The sequence below is a fragment of the Lytechinus pictus genome, chromosome 11 (assembly GCF_037042905.1).
Source record: "Lytechinus pictus isolate F3 Inbred chromosome 11, Lp3.0, whole genome shotgun sequence".
In the NCBI taxonomy this organism is placed as follows: domain Eukaryota; kingdom Metazoa; phylum Echinodermata; class Echinoidea; order Temnopleuroida; family Toxopneustidae; genus Lytechinus; species Lytechinus pictus.
In genome coordinates, this window is record NC_087255.1 from 9818644 (window position 1) to 9845754 (window position 27111).

Genomic DNA, 27111 nt, shown 5'->3' on the forward strand with positions numbered 1-27111 from the left:
ATGCCGAACATTATCCTGTTGGTTTCAAGGGGGCTGACCCCTCCTGGCTCCTGCTCTAGTACCGAGGAAAAATCAAAACATGAAGAATGCAAAATCTGCTCTTCAATAGGATCTAATCTCATTTCTCTCCAGCAGCAAATAAAGACATTATTGATCACAGTGAATAACCTTATCACATCTAATGACTCTAATCTTGTTCGTGATGTAAACAAAGAGGACAATGGCCAATCAGGAAATTATATTGATGATCAACTAAAGGCTTACAGAGAAAAGCACCGTGCAATCCACGAAAGTTCTTATAGGCCCAAAAGCAAGAACGATGTGAAAGCAGAAATTCTCATTATCAGCGATTCCATGACAAGAGGATTAGTTCCAGCCCGATTGTCAAAACGTCGTATTGCATGTAAGACCCTCCCAGGCGCTAAGCTTGAAGATGCGTATGACAGAGTGTGTGACTCCGTTCAAATGAGTAAACCTGCTCAGGTTATTTTTCACCTTGGAACAAACAATGTCATGATCGATGACTCCAGTGAAATTGTTGCCAAACACACCTCACTGATTGAAGAATTGAAGAAATGCCACGGTTTCGAGTTTGTCACTATTTCATCAATCATTTTATCGGCGCAACGAGAGCTCGGAAACTCGAAAGAAGGTTGATGACGTCAACGAGTCGCTGAAACTATTAGCCAATCAGAACAATTGGTCATACATCGACAATGGGAACATCGACTCGACACTCCTGACGAGAGATGGCGTACATCTGAATAAAAGCGGAGCGCGGTTATTAGCCGTGAACATCATCCGACATATGCGAGGCATCATGCCTGGCGAGACATACACCGGGACGCACCCCGCCTCTCTGAATCTAAGGACTTCAGTTCAGAATCATTTGAACAAACTTTGTCACAATTGCCTTTTTATTTAGTATTTGATATAAAGGATGTGAATTATGCATTGGAATTATGGTATAATATGTTTATGAATGCAGTAAACGATCATGCCCCGTTTAAGAAAAAACACATTCGCAATAATCCATGTCCATGGGTCACAGGAGACCTAATTTCTTTAATGAATACTCGTGACCTTTTGCACAAGAAAGCCACAACTTTGAACAGTCAAGTGATATGGACTGCATATAGGCGTCTGCGAAATTTTATTACTCATAAAATCAAGGAAGCAAAAAGCGAGTTTTTACAGTTACAGATAAACAATAACGCTGGAAACTCTGGCGCAATCTGGACAGTTCTTAAAAGCATTTGTAAAAATAATAAGAATAATAGAACATGCCTTGAAGTAAATCAAAGTATTATATCTGATGCAGATGAAGTCGCCAGATACTTGAACGATTACTTTATTGAGTCTGTCGAAAAAAATTGCAAAAGTATCTGAATCTTACTATGATCGCATTCTGTTTAATAGTGACAATTTGGCGCATCATAGGCATGACGTGGATGCAACTGATAAAGCACTAGTACATGATAACGATGTTTTTGAGATGCCATCAATTTCTTCTGAATTTGTTATTTCGGAAATAAACAAATTAGGAGTAAAAAAGAGCACAGGGCATGACATTTTATCTGCAAGACTCTTGAAATATGTATGTTAACTACCAATTTTAATACAGTCACTTGTACACATTTTGAATTTATCAAATGAAACGTGTACTTTCCCTGACGCTTAGAAAATTTGCCGTGTTCAACCAATCTTCAAATCGGGCGATAAAAGTAACCCAAGAAACTATAGGCCAATAACAATCTTGCCTGTTATATCAAAAGTAATAGAAAAGGCAGTCCATTCAGAACTCATGTCCTTTCTATAGACGGGTCAATATACGACCAAAAATAGCCTTACCCGGAACAAATTGCAACAGATGATTTTTCAACGGTATTTTATACTATTTGATCTCAGGAATAACATACTAAAAATCCGCATCCGGGAAAGTGGTTATTTTCAAGATGGCGTCCAAGATGGCCGCCTTCACTGAAAATGGATACAAATGACACATTATCCACCCTAGAATACTATTTCGGTTAATATTCCATGGTCTGGGGGTAATTGATTTAAGCTAGAATGCATTACAAGCCCTCCAGTGCACCAGGCAAATCCAAGATGGAGCCCAAAATGGCTGACGTAGGCTGAAAATCCACAATTCATCTAAATTTGATTTTTATTCAATGGTTTTAAGGGTGAAATGGTACATTGAAACAAGTTACAAGGACAGCCAATGGTCTGGTGTGTCCAAAAATCCAAGATGGCTTCCAAAAATGGAGTTTAAAATGGCTGTTGATAATTAAAATGGACATAGTTCATTTCATATCCACCTGGGACATAATGATTTTGGTGTCTAGACCATGATTTTAATGGTCAAACAAGACATTGGGATAAGTTACAAGGACAGCCAGTGGTCCAGTATGTTCAAAAATCCAAGATGGCTTCCAAAAATGGAGTCAAAAACTGCTGTTGCTACTTTAAAAAAACCGACATAGTTTGCTCAGAAATATGATTTTTGTGTCTATACCATGGTTAAATGGGTGAAATAATACATTGGGACAAGTTCAAGGAAAGTCAGTGGTCTGGTAAGTGCAAAAATCCTCGATGGATTCCTGGTTTCAAGGGTCAAATAATATATTTTGGGATAAGTTACAAGGACAGTCAGTGGCCTGGTCGGTCAAAAAATCTAAGTTGGCTTCCAAAAATTGATTCTAAATTGACTGCTGCTACTCAAAGCGGACATAGCTTATTTCATATCGGCATGGGAGATGCGATTTCGGTGTCTAAACCACTGGTTTAAGGGCCAAAATAATACATTAGGACAGGTTTTAAGGCCAGTCAGTGGTCTGGTATGACCAAAAATCCAATATGGCTTCCAAAACTTGATTCTAAAATGGCTGTTGATACTTAAAAGTGGCATAGCTCATTTTAAATCCGCTGTGAGATATGATTTCTGTGTCTAAACTATGGTTTCAAGGGTCAAATTATATATTAGGACAAGACAATGGCAGTCAGTGGTCTAGTATGTCCAAAATTACAAGATGGCTTCAAAAAATGGAGTAAAAATATGTCTGATGTTACTTATAAAAGGACATAGTTTGTTTAATATCTGTCTGGGGAATATGAGTTTTGTGTTAAAAGCATTGTTTAAAAGGGTCAAGTAATACACATGGGTAAGTTACAAGACCAGTCAGTTGTCTGTATGTTAAAAAAATCAAAGATTACTTTAAAAAAAAATGGGGTGTGAATTGACTGTTGCTACTTACAAGTATGCATAGTTTATTATAAATACACCTTGGCGGTATAATTTTGTTGTCTATACCAAGGTTTACAGGGTCAAACAATACATTGGGTTAAGTTGAAAGGACAGTCAGGTGTCAGGTATGTCCAAAAATCAAAGATGGCTTTAAAAATGGGGGTCTTAAATGACTGCTGTTACTTAAAAGTGGATGTAGAACATTATAAATACACCTTGGGGATATTATTTGGTGTCTACACTAGGGTTTCAAGGGCCAAACAATACTTTGGGACTGGTTACCATGATATGCAGCTATCCATTTTGCCTTAAAATCCAAGTTGGCTTAAAAAATGGGTTCTAAAGTGACTACTGTTACATAAAATATCTACCTCTTAGAAATAATCTTGGTGCCTACACTTAAATGCATGTGGACAAGTTATCATATTGTTTCATGAGTTGGTAACAGCACCCATTTTGATGAAATTTTAGAATCCATCATGGATTATTTGACAAAATGGAGTACTAACCATCCTTGTTACTTGTCCGAATGTATTATTTGACCCTTCATACCATAATTTGGACACCAACATTATTTCTTGCAGATGAATATTGTAGAACTCTGACCACTATTGAATGATATGAGTCGTTTTAGAATTCTTTTTTAAAAACCCTCTTGTGTTTTAGGCGAACTGGACAACTGCATATCAATGTAACCAGTCCAAACGTATTATTTAAACCATGAAACCATAGTGTGGACACCGAAGTTATATCTCCTAGGTGGATTTTAAATGAGCTATGTCCATTTTAAAGTAGCAGCAGTCATTTTAGACTCCGATTTTTGAAAGCTTTCTTAGAATTTCGACATACTGGACCACTGACTGTCCTTGTAACTAATTTTCTGCCTTTTGAAACCATGATATAGGCAACAAAATCATATGCCCTTGACGAATAAAACATGAACTATGTCCATTTTTAAATACCATCGCGGCTAATTGATACTATTTTTTAAGCCACCGTGGACTTTTGGACATACTTGACCACCTATCGTCCTTGTAACTTATCCCAATTTATTATTTGACCCATTTAACCATGGTATAGGCACAAAAAATCATATTTCCGGATATTGAACATGTTGGGTTTTTTTTAAGTAGCAACAGCATTTTTACTCCATTTTTGGAAGCCATCTTGGATTTTTTTTAACATACCGGACCACTGATTGTCCTTGTAACTTGTCCCAATGTATTATTTGACCATTGAAACCATGGTCTAGACACCAAAATCATATCTCTCAGGTAGATGTGATATGAGCTATGTCCATTTTAAGGATTAACAGCCATTTTAAACTCAATTTTTGGAAGACATCTTGAATTTTTGGACACACCAGACCACTGGCTGTCCTTGTAACTTGTCCTGACGTACTATTTCATCATTAAAACAATGGGATGGAAACCAAATTAAAGCCACTTAAGTAATATATGAATTGTGGATTTTTTTTACTACGGCAGCCATTTTGGGCGCCATCTTGGATTTTCCTGATACCCTGGAGTGCTAATATTCACTCTAACTTGTATAAATAAATTATTTTACCAATTGGACCTTGGAATATGACCGCAAATGGGATTCTAGGGTGGATAATGAGTGAGTTATATCCATTTTTAGTGAATGGCGGCCATCTTGGACGCCATCTTGAAAATAACCACTTTCCCGGATGCGGATTTTGGTAGATCTTTAGTGTGTTATTCCTGAGGTCAAATAGTACAAAATACCGTTGAAAACTCATTTGTTGCAATTTGTTCCAGGTCAAACCATATATTGACCCGTCTACTAAGCAGAAGATCGCTATTATGCTCGAAGCACTCGTCTGAAACGACTCTTCTTTGTATGATAGATGAACGGTCTCGTAACGTCGACAATAAGAAAATGAATGGACTTATCTTCCTCGATTTACGTCGAGCGTTCGACACTCCCGACCTTTCGTTGGAAGAACGCGAACGCTTATTTACGACGTTAGTTGATTTTAGAAGAGACTTTTGGGCCCGTCGTCATGGTCTTAAAACTCTGTCCTGCAATGCAAATTGTGTGACATGAGATTTTTTTTCGTTTCGCATCTGGAACGGAAACATTCAATTTGCGTTTCGTATGCAAAATACTGGTTGCTACTATGGTAACAGCGATATATCCGATTTAGGACGACTTTCCAAATCCACATTTGGTTCCTCCTAGAGCTCGAGAGGCCGCCCGGGGGGCCCACTTTCATTGAAGAGTGGATACCAGGCGCAACAACGCGTAAAAAGGGAAAGAGTGGTTAAGTACGTTACGTATAGGCCTATGTAACGTTATAAAGGTGTCAAAAACGATGATTAAAATACTGGAAAAAAAAGGGATATATTTCCAATACTTGTAGGGTTTCACAAGCCAAATAATTGTTAAAAGATGCATTTTCATAATCTGGAAAATACTTGCTTCCCTTGTTTAGGGTACTTTTCGAAACCCCATGGTCGTGCCTGGTATCCACTCATCAATGGAAGTGGTCACCCCGGAATTTGAATCTAACCCCCCATTTCTGGGAAAAGTAAAACATAATACCCTTTACATCGTGTGCTAGAGGCGTATCGTTTGTGTAGAAGGAGTGAACAAAAGAAACAACAGAAACCCGCATGCAAACGTATTGCATACGCTGTGTACATATGCGAAATAGGTTCGGCTAGAGAGGTGATCTGACTCATGGAATCAATTGCCAGAGATCCACCAATAATCCACATTTAATGCAATATCGATTCGATGGACTGTAATGATCTATATCTAAGCCTTAATTTAGTAAGTTTTTCCTCACTCAATATGTACTCGATTGTTTGAAAAACCACTTTCTTATCCATGTCATATTCTATTTTAGGTCCTGCATTTCGAATATCTCCAGCCATCAGTTGTAATTCATGCATGTATGGCGCGCGGGTGTCGCGGGAAATAATTTTGCACATGAAAAGCAGATCTGTAGGGCCTGTAACCCCCCTGTAATACAAATCTTAGCATTGATTGTAGAGCAGTTTTCTACGTTTGATTCTATTGACTATAATGTACAATCAATCTTAAAAATCAAGTGTATGATTAAGCGTCAACTTTTGTGTTAGGGGACCCTACTATTAGCGTCCGTGATGATTGCGAAAGGTGGCAACCGTGAACCATGAACTCATTTTAGATAACTAAGCAATGTATGGTTGTAGTGCAAGCAGTCTTAAATTGTTTCACTCGTATCTTACTCATCGCAAACAATATGTTTCTGTAGAAAATAACAAGTCCACAATTAAAGATGTTAATATAGGTCTTCCCCAAGGGTCGGTACTTGGCCCACTAATGTTTTTTTATTTATAAATGACCTACCAAAGAGTATTCCTAATGGATCTGTGTCCATGTATGCCGATGATACGACCATTTCTGTATCAGGTACATCTAAAAATGACATTGAAACACAGCTTAATGAAGTAATCATGGTAATGAAGCAAACACATGAATGCTTAATTCGAAACAAGCTTATTCTCAATGTCGATAAGACTAAGACAATGCTACTTGGTTCACGTCAAAGAATCTGCACATTACAAGATAAAAACCTAATTATTATTATAGACGGAATATCCATAGCATGTGTAAATGAATATAAATATCTTGGGGTCATTATTGACTCATATCTAGACTTTAGAAGTCATACAAACAAAGTTGCAAAAGATGTGAAGCAAAAGTTGGGTATTTTGAGGAGATTGAGATCTACCTTCTCCGCTGAACAATTGTCAAAGATTTACTGGGGGTATATAATGCCCCATATTCTCTATTGTTGTAATGTATGGACAGAGAAGTGATGTCAATTATGATATCCTTAATCGCCTACATAAAAAGGCAGCATACTTAATTTCACACTTAACTTGGAAAATCCCGTCCAATGGAGTATTTAATGAATTATCTTGGCCAAATTTGGACAAACTCTTTTGTTTGAAAATCTGCCTGCTGCACAATGTTTAAAAAAATTCGTGAACTTCCCCCACCTATACTTTTACGTAGAATTGTACGTCTAGACACCGTACTAATGAGGAACTCTAGACGATCAAATACAATGATTTTGTTCCACCTTTTTCGATCTAAATTCTTTCCTTTTAATATTCAGGTGCCACAAAGTGGAACAACATTCCGGACGCTATACGCGGCTAGAAAATCGACCAGCTTCCTTTAAATTACTCCTAAAATAATATAATGCAATCACAGATAGGAATATGAAATCACTTCTCATACTTACAGCCCATGCTACATGTATTATGTTTTACTATGAATGCATGATCACTTCCTCAATTTGGTTTTTATCCTGTGCTATATATACATAATAATAGATTATGCTTGATAGGTCAAATATTACATAATATTCTTTGCTCCTGAAATCTCTCTCTCTTACCCTCCCTCTCTCACATTTTTTCCCCTCTCTCTTTCTCTGCCTCTCTCTCCCTCTCTGTTTGCCTCTGCCCCCTTTCTCTCTCTCTCTTTCTCCCTCTCCATGTCCTTTTACTTTCTCATTCTGTATCTTATTTTGATGTGTATATATGTTTTCTTTACTTATGTTTTCTTTATGTTATGAATTATATGTTTTAGGTATTAATGCAGAGCCTTAAAGAGGACCAGCGATTTTTAAATAAAAGTTCTAATTGTATATGTTGTGTAATTTTACATATTTGTTTGTATAAAGCTGAACAGGCTACTCTGGATACAGATTTGAAATAAATAAATAAATAAATGTTAATTTCTTATTTATGGACAGAACCATTTATCTAATATATAAATATTTGAAAAGGTTTATATAAAAATGCCTTTAGTCAGTGGCGTACCGTGGGTCACGGCATTGGGGGGGGGGGCACCAGCAAAAACTTTGAATCACTTAGTGAGCGCGCAAAGCGCGCTCAGTTGCCACTTATATTGAGCTAATAGAGACATTTTAAGGACTATGTCATTAAACGGATATGTATCTCACTGATCAAATAATGCGAGCGCAAAGCGCGAGCTGAAATTTTTTTTATATTCACACATAAAAAGGGACATTATAATCAAATTTGTGTAATTATGATAGGTACCTGTCTCGCTAAACAATGCGAGCGCGAGCTAAAATTTGTGTACATATTGAACCCAAACAGCAAGATTTCAAGGAATATATTTTAGGAATCCATTAAGAGTATGCATATCTCACCATAGTCATATAATGCGAGTGCCAAGCGCTTGCTGATTTTATTAAATTCAAATCTGAACACATGAAAGACTTTTTGTAGTCATTGCAATCATGATTATCATACGCATCTCACTAATCATATATTACGAGCGCGAAGCGCAAGCTGAAAATTTAGATAATTCAGACCTGAAATGGGGCATTCTAAGGTTTCTTTGCAGGAATTAACTACAAATAACTACCATACGTATTTCATTAACCATATGATGCGAGCGCGAAGCGCGAGCTGAATTTTTTTTATATTCAGATCAGAAGAAGGGACAGTTTAAGGACTGAATTTAGGAATTCATGAAGAGCAGACATCTAATGCGAACGTAATCACGGACAGGAAATGTTTCATATATTTAAAGACCTTAAACATGGGGCAATCACTTTTTGAGTCATGAAAAAGAAGCATATGTCACTACATAAAACAATGATAACTCAAGTGCTAAGAAATATATTTGGTTTATATTGACTTGAAAACGGGAGGTTTTAGTACAACAGGATTATATATCTCTTTAAACAGACAATGCGAGCACCAGGAACAATGAAGACGTAGGCCCTGAGCAAATATGTTTCATAAAGTTATGATAAAAATGTTTCTTATGTAATGTAACATAACATAATTATAATATAATATAACATTATAATGAATGAAATTTTCTTCTTTCCCACTATGTTTCTCTTCATTTCTCCCTCTTTTCTCCTTTTCCCCGTTTTTTTTTTGATCAGTCGATGGGGGGAGGGGGGGATCGGGCCCCCCATGCCCCCCCCCCCCCGTAGTTACGCCACTGCCTTTAGTTCTTTGGAATATTTGATGTGTTTGTGCGCGCTCATTGAAGACAAAATATGCGTTGGAAACTCACATGTCAGGTTTTATTTCTCATTTCACTTAGAACTGTTTAAAAAGATTATTAGCAGGGTTCAATGAAATAAAATGATGACAGCTCCATGTGCGAAACAAAATGTCGATGCAATGCCCTTAGTCTTCTTTTTTTTTTCAAACTTGCATTAACTTATAATACCCTGGTTTGATTTTATATATTTAAACGAATTAATGATTATAGGAAAATGTTGAATACTAGAATGAAACCCTACAAGCCTAAACCTAGGCTTAAATGTTATCCACCATTTCCACTTTTGTATGTTGTTTAGATTAAACTTCTTTTGTTAGTCTTTTGCATTTATACGTATTTATAAATTTTAATGCGTAGTGCAGGTTTCAAAAAAGTGTTTTTGTAGACGAATTTGGTGTCCACCTTATAATAGCAGCCTCCCCCCATTCCAGGGCCATAAGAGAAGAGTCTTATCTTGTTTCAGCAATGAGAGCTTCCCCGTTTTAACTTGTGTACATGTATGTAATCGCTCCCTATGCATACCTTGAATATCGTATATTGGAAAAGTGCAGCTTTTAACGATTCAGACATAGTTTTTTTTTTCCGACAGTTGTTATGGTTCTTGGGGCACGTATGATATGGCTATTAAATCTGAATGAAAACATAACTTAAGACAGGAAGGGAAACAGAACCATGACGTTTCAGGCGTTAGTGGTGGTAATGGTCAAGGCAAAAATCTTTATTTTAATTTATGTTATCCAAAACACACGAAAATCATGTTTTGATGACCCATTTACAACTAAAGTACAACAAGCAGTTTTGTTTAATTTTATGGATGGATATGTCCTGACAATATTAGTTATATAATTTACCCAAAAAATATAATCGGAAACATTCTCAAATGACGTCATAAATATGGCGCCCTAAAGCTAGCATTTTGCCATGGTGATTGTCAATAACACATATCTACTTTTAATACAAAAAGTACAATATCCAGCTCTTAAATGATTTCCTCTACGAAAATTAAGAATTTCAAATAGCATACATATAGATCATCAGCCATCAAAGACTTGTTTTCAACTGAAGATACCACCCCATTTCCATGGTCATATAGCATTGTATACTTATTCTAAAAAAGACAAAAACAAGTTGAGAGCCTCTGGCAGTCTCTCCTGCATTAGGCGATTTAGTATGGCACCAGTGCTGACTTTGAAAAGTACTATAAAGTAATTATTCACCCCCAAAAGACACGATTCATATAATGATATCATGCTATGTTCATTGAACCTAAATGACATTTGATCTTAATCTTGTGACCTAAGACTTGTCAGTCATACTTGATTTCCCTCACGCCGACATTTCATAAACTATATCAATAAATTTACAAAGTTATCACGGCAATTTAACATTTACCTCCAACATGGCCGACATTTCATAAACTATATCAATAAACTTTCAAAGTTATCACGGCAATTTAACATTTACCTCCAATGTGGCAAAATCGCATTGACCTTAAGTGACCTTGGACTTTTGTCATGTGACCTGACATTTGCACGGGATGTTCAGCTATACGTGATTACTATCATCTCTAAGATTTATGAACTAGATTCATACACTTTCAGAGTTATAATGGTAAATCCACAAATACTCCCAACTTGGCCAAAGTTCATTGACCCTAAATGACCTTTGACCTATGTGACACGAAACTATAGCAAATTGTTTGGTAATACTTTATTAGGCTTATGTATAAGTTTCATAAACTAGGCTGATATACTTTTTAAGTTATGCTGTCATTTCAAAAACTTAACCTTTGGTTAATATTTGATGTTGACGCCGCCGCCGCCGCCAGAAAAGCGGCGCTTATAGTCTCGCTCTTCTATGCAGGCGAAACAAAATCACCTTCTCTTACTAGAAATATATGGAAATTATAAAAATAATGTGCGAATTATGATATATTACTTTGGCTATATAGTGAAAATTCAGTTTAAAATTTTTTTTTTGATCATATGAAATATGAAAAAAGTACTTTAGTTTCCATGATAACTCATCATAAAACAACCCATGATTGATATACATATATGTGTCAACACTTGTAAGAAATCATTGTCAACGTTGAAATCTCAACCAAAGTTAAGTGTTTTGAAATATCACCATAATTTAGAAAATTGATGGAATAGTACATGTAACTTGGACATAAGGGTAATCGAATATGACATCGTCACATGGTCAAGATCAAAGGTCAATTACGGTCCATGAACTTTGACTATTTTGGGTTATTAACTCTGGGATATCAACCAAGGTGAGAAAGGGAAAGAGTGGAAAAATGAGAGGAAGACGAATGAATAAAATAAGATGAGGGGAAGACTTGGACAATAAAAAAATTATTTTATGACCCTACACAATTTTCGCTCGCGATTGCATTATCTGTTCGATTAGACACATATCTTGCTCAATGGGCTTATATGGATCTTCAATTATCAAGTTTTGAAGTCAATATGAGTAAACCTATTTCAGCTTGGACATTGAACCTTCATTTTTTTGTTTGATTGATTTTGATTGATTTTATCAAAAAGTGCTATGTAAATTTTTCGTTTCATCATCTGAATATCAAAACTTTAGCTCGCGCTACTCGCTCGCAGTCCCGACTTTTCGCTGTACAACGCGGACGGACTTTACGACGGTATATTGATTTTCGAAAAGACTTTTGGGCACGTAGTAAAACACTGTCCTTCAATCCAAGTTGTGTGACATGATATTTTTTTACGTTTTGCATCCGCAACGAAAACATCCAATTTGCGTTTCGTGTGCAAAATTCTGGTTGCTACTATGGTAACAGCGATATTTCCGATTTAGGACGAGTTTCCAGAGCCACTTTTTTTTCCTCCCAGAGCTCGAGGGGGGGGGGTACTTTCATTGACGAGTGGATACCGGGCGCGACCACGCGTAAAAACGGATTTCCTTTTCAAGGGTGGGCACGATACGTATATGTTACGTTATAGGTGTGTCAAAACGATATTTGAAATACTGAAAAAGTGATTTGGTCAAATTTCCAATACTTGTTAAGAGTAGGGTTTCACACACCAAATAATTTGTAAGGGATGCATTTCTATAATCTGGAAAAAACTAGCCTAGCTTCCTATGTTAAGGGTGCTTTTCGAAACCCCATGGTCGCGCCTGGTATCCACTTGTCAATGCAAGTGGCCCCCCGGGAATTGAAATCCAATTATTAATTTCGGGAGAAAGTAAAAGATAATGCCCATCACATTGTACGTTAGATGGCTTACTGTTAGGAGGAGCGAACAAAAGGAAAAAAAACGCAAATTCGGATGGCTTTCAGACGGATAGGTCTATTGCATGCTGTGTACATATCAACGCATGCGAAATAATTCAGCTGGAGAGGTGATCTGACCCATGGAATCAATTGCCTGCTATCCACCAATAATCCATGTAAGATGCAATATCGATTCGATGGACTGTAATGATTTATATATAATCCTCAATATGTACTCGATCTTTTTGAAAAGCTTTTTTCTTATCCATGTCATAATCTACCATGTACGCCTAGCATTTCTCATATCCCCAGCCAGCTGCCAGTGTGTAGCTCCGCGGGCTCAGGCGGGCATATACTATGATGACCAGTCGTACATGCATGAAAGCGGGATTTAATCTCACAACTTGGAATTGCATGCATAATGTCGCATAAAAGAATTTGGCTTACTACGAAAAGCAGATATATAGGGCCTGTAACACAAAGCTTAGCAATGATTGTAGAACAGTTTTCTACGTTTGATTCTATTGACTATAATAATTATACAATCAATTTTAAAAATAGAGTGCATGATTAATCGTTAACCATTGTGTTACGGGACCCTAATGTCTGCGTCCTGGAGATTGCGAAAGTTTGCTATTATTTGATTTGTCAAGTACCTGTTATCAACATATAATTTTTAGGTCTCATTGTCAAAAGGTGTCACTTAGCGCTGCGCGCTCACATTTTGATCGGTGAGTTATGTTTGTACATCTATATTAATTCTATAACATCCCCTTTTCATGACAGTTTACCACAAATTTAGGCTCGCGCTTTGCGCTCGCATCAATTGTTACAAATATATTAACCTATGCATCCTATTCATAATTACAAAAGTGTTTAAAATTTCAAATGTTCAGGCCTTAATATCATCCGATTGTCATGAAATGTTTAGTGTTATGCTTGATAGATCTGTCCTCTTGAGGCGCGATAGCTCAGTCGATAGATCGGGGGGTTTGTATTCCGTTGACCCGAGTTCGAAAACCACTTGATGCGCTAGTGTCCTTTGGTAAGGCATTAATCCTTAATACCAGGTCCTTCGAAGAGGACCTTAAGCCATCGGTCCTCATCCCCCACCCCATCACCACCACCAAATCAATTTGTTGTCGGGCTGGGCTTGTCCTTAAAGCTAGGGTTACACCAAAACCGAATTCTCTCGAATAAATTCAGACCGACTCTGCCCGTATTATGGCCTGATTCGGATGGTTTTTGTGCATTCGAATGTTCCCAAATCCCTCCCGAATTTTCTCGCATTCGCGGAGGGAGAACAGAATACGCCCGAAACCACCTGAATACGTGTATTTGGATGAATTCGCAGCTGATTCGGCTCCGGTGTAACCCTAGCTTAAAGCTTTATTCGATTATTGTTGGTCATGTGCAGGTGAAGTGGTCCATATCACAGTGCTGACCGAAAAATATACCACGATAGAGACCCTCTCTGGTCATGCTGGTGTACAGTACCAATGCTACCGCAGTGTACCGGACAGAGATGCCTCATTGTCATTTGGTCGATCTGCACCTATTACAACCAATAGATCACCGCCTAGTGATCAGCCACATTTTGTATATAGTCATGTCAGAGTGATCAGATTCCCTAACAACAATAATTGGCCTTCAGATGGTTTTGGTCCCTTCTACTGTGAAGCTGAAAAAGAGGATCGAGACATTACAAGGGTTACTACATTTTTCCAGAGAAGTGATGGTATGTAACACTATACATTTTGTTTCAGTCGAAATCGGGAAAAATAACTGTCAATACTAGCAATTAGATTAACAGTTCAAGAATTTCTTAATTTTGGTGGATTTATATCAAGGGGACTATCAAAAAGGCTCTACCGGATGTGCACTTTATTAAGTTGAAGGGATGTGACGTAGTCGTTTTTGTGTATTATTATCATAGTTACCATTATTATAATTATTATTATTATTATTATCATCATCATCACTATTATTATCATCATTATCATTAGAAGTAGAATTAGTACTATTTTCGTTATTATATGTACACCGATTATTTCCAGCCAACTGTCATATACCTTCATATTTTTATGAAATTCATTGCAGTCATGATTTATTGGTAAAATCAATCGAAGCTCAATTGATTTTCTTAATATATAACAATAACACCATGGTTCTAGTTTTTTTTTTCTCTTATTTACTCTCTTCTTCCTACTCAATCTCAATCTGTCTCTCTTTTCGTAATCCCTCTCTATATACTTCATCGATTTTGTTGCTTACTTTCTATTTTATTTTCTTAATTTTCTTCAATTTTTTTTCTTCTCTAATTCGATCTTCTGTCTTGGACCTTGTTTTGGGGTCTGTCTGTATTTCTTTTTTCTCTCTACAGTCCTCTTCTCTTCTCCTTTTCCCTGTTATATGGCTCTTTTCTCTATCCCTATTTAGATGAGTTATCGCGAGAGGTAATAACAACTATGTTATTTGTATATACCTGCCAAGTGCTCCAAAACCAACAATAGTCGCACAAATGAATTTTCGAGATTTTTACACTTGAAGATAATGAAGCACATACTAAGCTTTGAAATGATATATTCTGTAACTTGTCAAACTTGTTCAGTAATAGCTAAAACATGAAGAACTTTATTGAATGTAAACGAAATATAGTGAGAGCTTCAAAGAGTAAATAAACACAAGGTTTGAATTTTAGGGTTCACTCCAGCAATAGCTTTATCTTGTATTCTCCTCAACTTTACAGCCTCAAACTTGACAGCATGAAGAAGAAGAATATTTTTTTCCCCAGAATAGCCAATCTCCCACTTTTTCCTTTTTGAAGAACAAGTTTCTATATTTGGCTACTTACAAAAAAAAACCTTCCCTGGCGACTTATTGTTGTTTGGTTGGTTTTTTGTTGATCTATATACCTACTTGTATTTCGCTGTTTGCCTGCTTGTTGATTTTCTTTTTTCAAAGAAATTGTTTCAACATAATTGTGTAGTCAAATTTTATTGATATTACTTGGCTTTATTACGTGGTTTGGAATTGTAGATTTACTACGGACTGCTAATTGTGACACAAATCTCTTATAAAAAGTTAAATCTATCAGATTATTTTAAAGACAGGTTGTTTATAATCATCAGGAGTTAGTAAATATAATAATTAATTTCATACCACTAAAGCATGATATTTTCAAACAAACTTGTGATATTCGGCATTCCATTATTTGAGAACACAGTTAAAGACCATGATGTAAGTTAAATCAGACATGGACTACTAAATTTAATTATAATCACAACTTCACTTATTGTAACAGGATCAGATATATCGCATACAATTTTTTTTTGTTGTAAACTTTATGTTAACAGCTAAATTCATAACAAGTGATGGCGTGTTTACGCAGACAGTCAATGTGAATTACACAGGAGTGGTGATCTCAATGACTAATCGAGACCAACCTGATGATAATGGCAATGTGATTACATGGAGGAAAGATGGTGGTAATGTTCTTACACAATTTGAGGGACAGACCAATATCAGCTTCCCAAACCCAATCCAGATGTCAGACCAAGGGATTTATGAGATCTACTATGGTGGCGAGAGGGACCAAAACAGAGGAGGAATATTCCGACTTATTGTCAGGGGTAATCTTTGCTTTATTTCTAATCACTTTTGAATAGAATGATTTGGAATTACCTTAATAACCAAACATACTTTGACATACTTACTTGTTTTCAACGAGGCAATGGAACTTTCCATGGTCTCGGCTAGTTCTCTGTTTATCTTGTTCTTTCTATTTGTCTCTTTTGTGTATGATATTAGAATGTCCTGCTGGTAAGTGGGGTCCACCTGAATGCCATGGTATATGTGATAACTGCTATAATGGTGGAGTCTGTGATGACAAGTCTGGTCTTTGTATCTGTCCTAACAACTTCATGGGAGAAAACTGTTTAAAAAGTGAGTATGGCCATTGATTTTTAGTTTAATACTTAGAGCATATATTATTTTATTATTACCATAATTATGATTTATACTGCTATATCCATCATCATCATAAATCAATTCATGTTTTGCAATGTAAGTAAGCATATTAACAAAGTACATGACATGACTTACATGTACATGTATTATAGTCCTAACACACTCATGGAAATGTCTTTGGAAAATAGGTGAGCAAATAATGCAGGGAATATGGTTGATTTGTTTGTAGTACATGTAAATGTGGTACTACTTTATGGCATAACTAATTTGAGTAATGTTAAGGTTTGTTAAAATGACTCTGTTATCTTTGATATTGGATTACAAACTAAGAAATGCACCATGTAATGCATCTTTCCATTTCCAATTCAAACGTTTCTTCAGTTTGCAGGAATGATGGAGGGAATAGGTTTGGATTAACATGTGAATTTGAATGCTCAAGACGTAACTTAAATACTAGCTGTCGTGGCCTTCTGTTTTGCCTACCTGATCCTTATGGATGTTCATGTGATGTTGGTTCCCAAGGTCTTGCATGTGATCGCGGTACGTGTTGTGGACAATAATTCCCGTAAATCTTGTTCCAGTTAGACTGGCATATTTTACTAAAGAAACGAATGATTAGGTGTAGTATTGACATGTTTAAAGATTCAATCAGTTTAGAACTGGCATTTTTACATCTATCACATTTGTAACACTGATTACATCTTCACAAAACGGGAATTTATTCGTTGATTTCGAACTACTAAGTGTGATATACTAGTATATCTTATTGTGCTAACTGAAACACAACACATCTGTCTCGACCATGCCTGTTCCTAACATGTAGAATAAATTGTATGTTATTTTTAATTCAATGAACATGCAAAGTCCTATATGCATTTTTTTTAAGTGAAGTAATGTAGGTGAAAAACACGAAAAAGGAAAAGGAGGGGAGGAAGAGGAAAGAGAGAGAGAAATGGAGGCTATGGAAATTAATGTAAAAAATATGTTAAGAATTAGGAATAATAATTATTTATGTTAATTGTGTCCTTCTGAACTGTCTCTCAGATTGTGATATTGGCACATATGGTCCAGGGTGCTCACAAACATGTAACTGTGCTGATGTATCAGCATGTGATCCTTTCAGTGGAATTTGTACTACAGGTGGATGTCAGTCTGGCTGGTCAGGGAACAATTGTCAAAGTAAGTCTATACTAAACCATTCTTACATATTTTTTCTTTTATTCTCAAAGAATTGGGGAACTGCAAAGATAATCTCTATCTTGTACATAATCCTCTGTATCCGCAACATGAAAAGCACCTGTCAGTCAGTGTCTTATTCCAGAGTATATACTAGCTGATGAGCTATGCCCGTATAAAAAAAGGATTAAAGAAATCTAGGGATACAGTTTGGGGATCCCTGTTTGAAGGGAAATGCTTTATTGAAAGAAAATACTTGTTTGAATTCTTTGTTGAAAGCGTGCGTATTAAATATCCTTGGTTACAAATTATAAATGCTGCATTTACTACGTCTTATTATTTTTCCTTTTCATTTCTCAGTTCCTGATATCTGTGAGGCTGGATACTATGGATCAAATTGCACGGATAAATGTCATTGCATGGATGATGTATCTTGTGATAAAACAACAGGAGCATGTCCTATGAAGTGTGCCTTGGGGTACAGCGTACGTAATGGTCAGGAAAATTGTCAAGGTAAATAATTTTTCATTGACTCTTATTCAATTTCTCAAAGAATACATACGATATACTTACAAGTATTTCACAGTTTTGTATCAGTGACATAGGTATATATCAACCTCACATCAGTTTTATTTGTGTCCTTTAAAAAAAATTGGGGGTGGGAGTAGGTTCGTCCAAGTATAGTCTCTATCCCCACATACTCTCACTCTTACACTAATTCAACATCTCTTGGTTATTGAATGAGCATTTCCCGCCACTTAGAATGTCACCTTGATTAATCTATAACAAGCTATAAAAAGCTGCTCTTGGTCCAGACACTTATTTACTACATTCTTGCATTATATTAATGTTCAGGTTATTTAATTCACATTTCGGAGCTTTTCTTCATACCAGGCATGACCTAGCACCATACTGACCCATGTTTTAAAAAGAGTATATATAGAGCGAAAACAAATGTAGTTTTCTTCTGGTGATGATTTCTTAGATATTGGTTATATTGACAAAAACTGTTTGGAATACAAAAGATTAAGGAAATTATTACTGTCTTCCTTTCCCCCTTAAGACTTCATTTAATTTCTAAACTGCTAGTTGTAATGACATCTTTTGACTTCTTACACAATGTTGTCATGATCAGGTGATTTATATCAGACTTATATAAAATTACTTCCTAAGGATCCAGCGTTACAAAATTTCTGTTCCAAATTAGGAAGATTTTTTTTCGTGCTGATATTATCACATTCAGTGAAAATTGGCATTTCTGGATAAATTTATATCTGCAAATTCAATAATTATAAGTTGTTTACTTATCCCTCAAGTAGAATGTAGGCTGTCTAATGGAAAGAGTAACATTTTTGTACATTTATCAAATGAAATGATTACCAATCATACGTAATGCAAATGTTAAAATTGTCATTAAAATTCCATAATTACTACACACCTGCCAATACTACTGGTACTCTCAGTAGGTCCGTTGTACTTGACCACCACCCCCATCTATTTCCTAATGATGTAATTTGATTCCACTTGACTATATCAAAAATTAGCTTTTGTTTTAAATATTTTTCATTTAACTCTTATCGTGTAGAATGTGAAGAAGGTAGGTTTGGCCTGGATTGTCTTCAGCAATGCCACTGTGCTCCAGAAGCCTGTGAGATACAGAGAGGATTGTGCGATGGACAGTGTCTTACAGGCTGGATTGAACCATACTGTCAAAGTAAATATATCCATTAATTTGTGTTTTCTTTTAATGTGAAACTCTGTACATGATACATTTATCACTTTGATGGCAATAATATACTGACTGTTGTTTTCACTGGGAGCCAAAATTATAAAGATATCTATCAAATCTTGTATGAAATCTTAGGAGCTGGTGAATAAATTTTAAAATACCAAGTATTGAATTCGTTTATAAATAGGGCTCATTAGGAATGAGAGTAGGTTGGGCAATTGGTCAATCAGTTCTTTGGTCAATCCATCGCAAATGGTGGATCAAACCACATTCTTAGTTTTCACTAAGCATGCTAAGTGGTCATAAGACTTGAGACAGACTCATTGGAATTGGAGTGAATTGAAGAGGCAAGACACATATTGGCAATGTTTCGGATACTGCATTGAAAATTTTCACAGTACATATAATATTTCATTTTTATTTATGAATTGTTAGAAATGTAACCTTGACTACTTGAATTATAAATTCACTCTCGGATTTCTACCTTGGTTATTTTAAGGAATATCACGCTATGACTTAGTAAGAGTGAATCCATACCAACCATCAATCATCACATGTTATGTTGAGGGGATCCCACTTCCTGATGCCTCATCAGTTGATCTTCGTCGACGTATTGATACCAACACTTACAACATCACGGGAATCACCAAGCGATCAAGCTCTGTATCAGGGTCAGAACGGGGTGTTCACTTTGATATTGAAAATGTTTATCCACCAGAAGATGGGGACTATGTCTGTGGTCTTATTATAGAAAACCAGTTCTACCCAACAAGCATTACTAATATAACCTATGGTGAGCAATAGCATAACATCACTCTATAAAATGATAACTTAATTTTTTAATAGATATCAATGTAGGTAGCAAAAGTTTATTTTCCATAGTGCAGAATCATTACTATAATTATCAGTAATCATATTTTCAAACTTATTTTTAAACAGTTATATAAGTCTTGTAATGTCTTTTTCTAATTTCCTGTGATATACATGTACATGTATGAATAAACTGAGCTTTAAACTCCCTCATTGAATATAAATCAGTGTCAGATAATAAATTGTAAACTAACACAATCACCAGCAGTGGCCATTCTAATCTTTAAGAAAAAAAGAACAGCAGCTATGAAAATGACTTTATGTTAGTGGTAACGAAATATAACAGATGATAATGTCAGTGAAAATCATAATATCAGAAGCTTATTATTTGTGAACCAAAAAAGGAAGAAATATCTGGTAAGTAATTGCGAAAGATTATGCCAGAGATGACAATTCAGATATCAACAAGAGACCAGAATATTGTCAGAGGTAATTATACCAGTTGTATAAAAGCTTTACTCGTTCATAAGAAGTATACTTACATATTCTCAAGATTCATCTCCATGGAAATGCTGAGATGCTTCAGTCATTGATAATGGAAAAATATAGGCGTATAATCTTATGAATTATGTAATCTCATGTTCTGCCTCTTTCTCTATTGCTTTCAGTTCTTCCTGTCATAAGTACGGCACCATCTATTGTCAGCACCACTTCAACTACAGTATCTATACAATGGAATGCCTGGTCTGCAGGAAAAGACATAGGTGATCCTCCCCTTATAGGATATGATGTATTTGTAAGAAAAGGTGGCATCTGGGAAATAGATCAGAGAGTAGATGACTCTATCACTTCAGCTACTGTTAGTAACTTGACTCCTGACACAGAATACAGGTTTCGTGTTGCAGCCGTGAGGGAAGGAGAGGGTGGAACAGGTCCATGGTCTCCAAGGATTGATGCAATCACTCTGTGTACAGGTAAATTAATCGTATTCTGTAATATTTGAATATTTTTTGGTAAGTGCCATTTCAACCCATATAATGTATATAATTGCTTGAGCAGTTGGAGATTTTCAGCATGAGCAGAATAAATATTTATGATTCATAATTTTTACGTGCATTTAAAATTGTATTTTTCATTTGAATCAATTTTTCAGCACCAAGGTCTCCCCCAGCTGGAATACAGGTGACAGCCAACAATCCTAAAGAACTAGAAGTGACATGGGAGGTAATGAAAGTGATGAAAGTGTTGTTATTAATCTAATACTACTACCCCTTCTTTTTCTGCTACTGCTACTACTACTACTACTACTACTACTACTACTACTACTATTACTACTATTACTACTACTACTACTACTATTACTACTATTACTACTATTGCTACTTCAACTACTACTATTACTTCTAATAATACTGTTGCTGCTGCTGCTGCTGCTTCTACTACTACTACTAATACTACTAGAACTGTTAGTACTACTACTATTGCTACAACTAATACCACCACTTGTTCTTCATATTTCTTAATATGCTTACCGTACATCAAAATTTCTGCTAGCGCTTCGCGCTCACACTATTCAATTAGGGCTTGTATGAGATTATTATATATTTATGTTTCATAAGAATAAAGCTAAGAAGTGACTAATTTGACTACCCCTTAAACAAACACATAAATCAGCTTTGAGCTGCCGATCGGGGAAAATATGGGTATTTTTTCGCCCCCCTCTATTGCAGAAAGCTGGATCTGCCCCTGTTCTATTATTACTAATACTAATTATAATTAAATGTGTACTTATACCTTTACTGCTGCGGCTGCTATTGCTGCTACTACTACTTCTACTCCTGATGATGCTAATAACAGTTATTAATTTCCACCATTATCTTGCAGTTCCTCTCATTGGATTCAGCAAACTGCAGGAGTGGTGTGACCAATTATATGATCTACTATGCTCTCTCTGGTTCATCATCCACAAACTCTCGCATAGTTTCTAATGATACAAGCTCCTATACGATAACAGGGCTGGGGACCTATCTGGACTATACCATTGAAATAAGTGCTTCAAATAAAGATGAGGAAAGTGACAAGAGCAGTGAGATAATCGGCAGAACACTTGAAGAAGGTTTGGTCGATTTTTAAGTGATTTGTTTTGTGATGGCTGGCACGAGCTTCGCTATTCAAGGCAATTTTCTACATAATTACTATTCCCAATTCCTTGCAGAAGCTTAAGATTTAATTGTTATCTAAGAAATCTTATTATTTGATATTCTTTGGTATATTTTATCTGATTCTGTTTTTATTTGTTATATACTTCTTTTTTTTTTTTTTTTTTTTTTTTTTTTTTGGGGGGGGGGGGTAAATCCGCACATAAACATGATTAATGTCATGTTCTACAATTCCTTTTAAAGGAGAATGAAACTCTTGGAGCAAGTTAGCTTTTGTGAAAGCAGAAAAATCAAAGAATAAGATCAACAAAACTTTGAGTAAAATAGGACTAGCAATAAAAGAGTTATGAGCATTTGAATGTCGAGATCACTAATGCTATGGAGATCCTCCCGTTGGCAATGCGACCAAGATCTGTGATGTCACACACGTACAACTCTCCCATTCGGACACTGAAAATATACCCCAAAACATCTCTTTTTGCTCATTCTAATCATATGACAAACGATTCATCAATGATATAATGTTGTGAAACCTCTGTACTTGTCATCTCATAAAGAAAACACCTAACCTTGTGATAGACTCTATAAAAGTGAGAATATAAGTGAAAAATGTACTAAAGTAATGAGGGAGTTGTACGTGTGTGATATCACAGATCTTGGTCGCATTGCCGATGGGAGGATCTACATGGCACTAGTGATCTCAATATTCAAATGCTCATAACTTTCTTATTATTCATTCAATCTTCCTCAAACTTTCAACAATATGTTTCTTTGATTTTTCTCTTTGATATGGATTCAGCTGGTTTCAAGGGTTTCATTCTCCTTTAAGCTCTTAAATTTGAACTGATTTGAACTACCACTTTTTTATAATTTGATATACGATTATTTGCCGGTTTTAATCTTATTTATATCATTTCTTGTTTTAATTCGATAACCATGTTTTATTTTTCTCTCCGTATTACAATGAAGGTAATTTTATTCACAAGTTTGATTATAATTACATATTTACATTCATTTCTATTTTACGTTATTCTGTGTAAGCACCGGCCAATACGAAGATCCTCACGACAGAATACAATAAATATATTAATAAATATATAAATAAATTCAAGCGTTTCACCTTAAAGATCTCCTGTCATTCAATTCCCTCTATCAGTTGCACCAGCTCCTATCAACGTGGCCATACCAAGAAGTACTAAAAGTTCTTTCACTGTGTCGTGGTCCACTCCTCTCCCATCGAACGTAAATGGTCATATTCAGATGTACACCATTCGCTACAAGCAAAGCGATCAAGGAGATGATGATGATTATATCATGGAAAATGCGTTGACAGATGCATTTGAAGCAGAACATACTGTGACGAATCTTCTGTATGGTGTTAACTATACAGTTCAGGTAATACAACGATTCTCGGTCTCATTTCTTTTCGCTTTCTTTCATTATGGATAATCACACAACTCAAATCAAAGAACAAAAGGCGTTCATACGTTCCAATGACAATCATGACAAAGTATGGACTTCGAATTATTTTATGACTGATATACTTCAGTACAGTTGTAAACTATTTGAAATGATTCTTAATTGCCAAATTGTGGATTAAAGTACATAAATATTCATATTTAGATATTATAACGTATGAATATAGGCCTACTTAAAAAAAAATACCATTAAAAATGACATTTATAGATAAAGAATGTGCCATGTTATTCATAATTGGATTAAAGTACAAGAATATTTATATTTAGATATTATAGCGTATGAAGATAGGCCTACTTTAAGGAAAATCACCATAAATTACAATATTACTGGATAAAAACGTGCCAGGTTATTCATAATTTTACATTTATCGGACCAATAAACAATTTAACAAAATTCAAATAAAGTCATGACATATTATGGATTTCGAATTATTGTATTTATTTTATATGTATCAGTACAATAATTAATTATTTCAAATTTAATTGCCGATTTGTGGTTGAAAGTACAATAAAAATATTTTATTCATATTGGGACACTGTAGCGTATTTAGATACTTTAAAGAAAATCAATCATCAACAATTCGTATTTATTTTTGATCAGTGATCATTAGATTAGATTTTTTTCATCGTTTCCAAGGTCCAAACTGTCAATGGAGCTGGTTCTAGTAAGTGGTCGTACCCAGTCAGAGCTAAGACCATCCTTGCTGGTCATCACTGTAACGGGGTGCAAGTAGGCACTATAATTGCAGGTGTTTCAATACCTCTAATCATCATCATCATCTTCCTCATCATTCTCAATGTTGTTACGTATAGGAGGTAGGTTAATTGAAATTTCATAATTTTAATGATTTTTTTATTGGAATATGTTCTCAGTAGGATATCTTTGTATGTAACCATTAAAGCCTTTGTTAATATGATTTGGTTTAAAAATATGATAGTAGACATATTGTGAATTGATTTTCAGGGCCAGACTAAGACATCCAGTCACCGCATCGTCAAAAGACACTGCACGTGAGCCATCCCCAAGGTATGAGAACCCTGCATTTGATGCATCCATGCGCACCTGCAAAAACGTGGATAAAGACACCTACCAAGATCTCGATATCGACACCAGGGACTACCAGAACCCTACTGACCCCCACACATATCAAGGGCTTAAGAAAACCAGCATCGATACCTCGCATCAGAGTGTCAGCCAACCAGAGCCGGAAATCACTTATGAATACATTTAGAATCGACTCCTAAGCACAGTTCCACTACCGAATTACAGAATGAAGCAAGTGCCAGAAGTGATGTGCGTGTATATCTGTGTGTGTGTTGGTGGGAGGATGCGTCTGTGTGTGTGTACATTTTTGTGTGTGGAAGAAAGAAATAACATAATATGAGTGTCAATAATTAATAAATGGGTGAGTATGGGTATGACAAATGAGGGTGTGTGTGTGAGTATGGTATAAACAATTAATATAAGGGTGTGAGTATGGTGAGCAGAACTAATATGAGGGTGTAAATGATTGTGTGGGTGCACTGTTAGAAAATTTATCCTTAAAATAAAAGAAGTTCCTGCAGCAGAGTCTCGAGAACACCTGTAATCTTACAAGATTGCGTAATCTTACAGATAATTGGTATTTGGTGTATGGAACCTTACAAATTTTCTTTAATAAAACACCCTTTTCTCCTTTTTAAACATACCTGTTCTGTTAAATTGCAGAAAAATTCATGTTTTATGAATTTAAAAAAATCTATGTATAATTTGCATTCACATATTCAATGATTATGTAGCAATATTCATGTTTGAAAGAGAAAAGAATAGATATCATTTAAAACCAAACTATAACAGTATAACGGATGAGAGAGGCGCACTTTATCGGTTTTTCAAGAATGGGTGTTGAAGTGAGTATGTGACCCAACATCACCCCAAAACCAAGGAAGGTTCTTTAAAAATAGCTTAAACAGTCATGAATTTAGTTGGAAAAAAGAAAAAAATGAAAATCACCGTGTGCAAAATAATTCTCCTTCTGACAAAGTTTGAAGTTGTAAAATTCAATAAAAGATGCGAAGGACGCAGTTTTGATTTTTAACAATACCTTTTTTTTCCGGACTGCTTAGAAATTTCACTGAGATTCAATAGTGTCCTACGGTTGGGTGAATAGATCCCTTTGAATCTTCATGGCCTTAGGAAGCGGGGGTGCGAGGGGATTTTCCTAGGGGGTACTTAGTGTGTTATTCTCCATAGGCAGCACTCCCTGGAATTATGGTAGATGTGGCAAAATTTAGAAATATAAACCAAAATTTCCTCTTTTTTTTTTTTTTTTTGGGGGGGGGACTTGTCAGATTTATCGGGACCAAAACGACCTTCGTTTTGCAGTGAAACATTATTTTTTAGAGGAGGGGGGGGTGGGCTTGTTAAATTAACATCAGTACCCCTATGTTAAAAAAAAAGGTTCCATGACCCTACTTATTTTTTGAAGCTCTAACTTAATCTATTTTTCTATTCAATAATTTAAGTACTTCCGTAGTTTTTTTCTTTGTTTTTTGAGTTTTGAGGTATAACATATTATTTCAAAGCTTAAGATGTGCCACTTCCAGGTCAATGGAAATTTCAACATTCATCTTGGGCGTATATTGCAACCCTATCAAATTAAATATATAACACAGTATATTGCGACAAAGTGATCGCAAACGATCGCAGGAGCAATTGGGAAAGCCCCCTAAGGGAGGAGCACCCTTCTCTGTATGTGGGGTTAATATTAACCTGTATCGGCCGCACAGAAACGCTGTTAGCGTAACATTTCACTAACACTGCCGTAACAAAGGGCCCTGTTACAACCGGTAATCTCGCTGCGATGGCTATAATGCATTATTTACATCTGAGATCAACGCTTGACATCACAATCTGTATAGTATTATCCATTAACAAATCAGCTCCAAACAACATGGGTAGAAATACCGCACAGAAGGCACAGAAAGCTGTTGTTAGGGGATTAGAGTGAGGCAAACTCTATTATTTGTGCGTAGTGATCTAGATTTAACTTAGATTTACGTATGATTATTTGCACATCCTACAAGTTTAAAATCTTGTCTAGGAAAGGGTAAAGGAATGGAATTCATTATCATATAGGCCTACAAAATTGAATTATTATTACATTTTAAACAAGAAATGGCAGCAGATAGTATATATATATTTACTAATGTAATTAAAAAAATATCGAATAAGCTTC

At 35.7% G+C, this 27111-nt stretch overlaps 1 protein-coding gene across 1 annotated transcript; it reads left to right on the forward strand.

The window, feature by feature from the left end:
• Positions 1–27111, forward strand: LOC129270781 (angiopoietin-1 receptor-like). The gene is made up of 15 exons (XM_064106617.1): positions 1–652; positions 13990–14310; positions 15929–16204; positions 16383–16517; positions 16923–17081; positions 17586–17720; positions 18078–18230; positions 19303–19431; positions 19946–20239; positions 20925–21230; positions 21410–21480; positions 22141–22372; positions 23572–23810; positions 24531–24709; positions 24858–27111. The coding sequence occupies exons 1-15, from the start codon at positions 1–3 to the stop codon at positions 25123–25125; spliced, it is 3549 nt and encodes a 1182-aa protein (XP_063962687.1). The 3' UTR covers positions 25126–27111.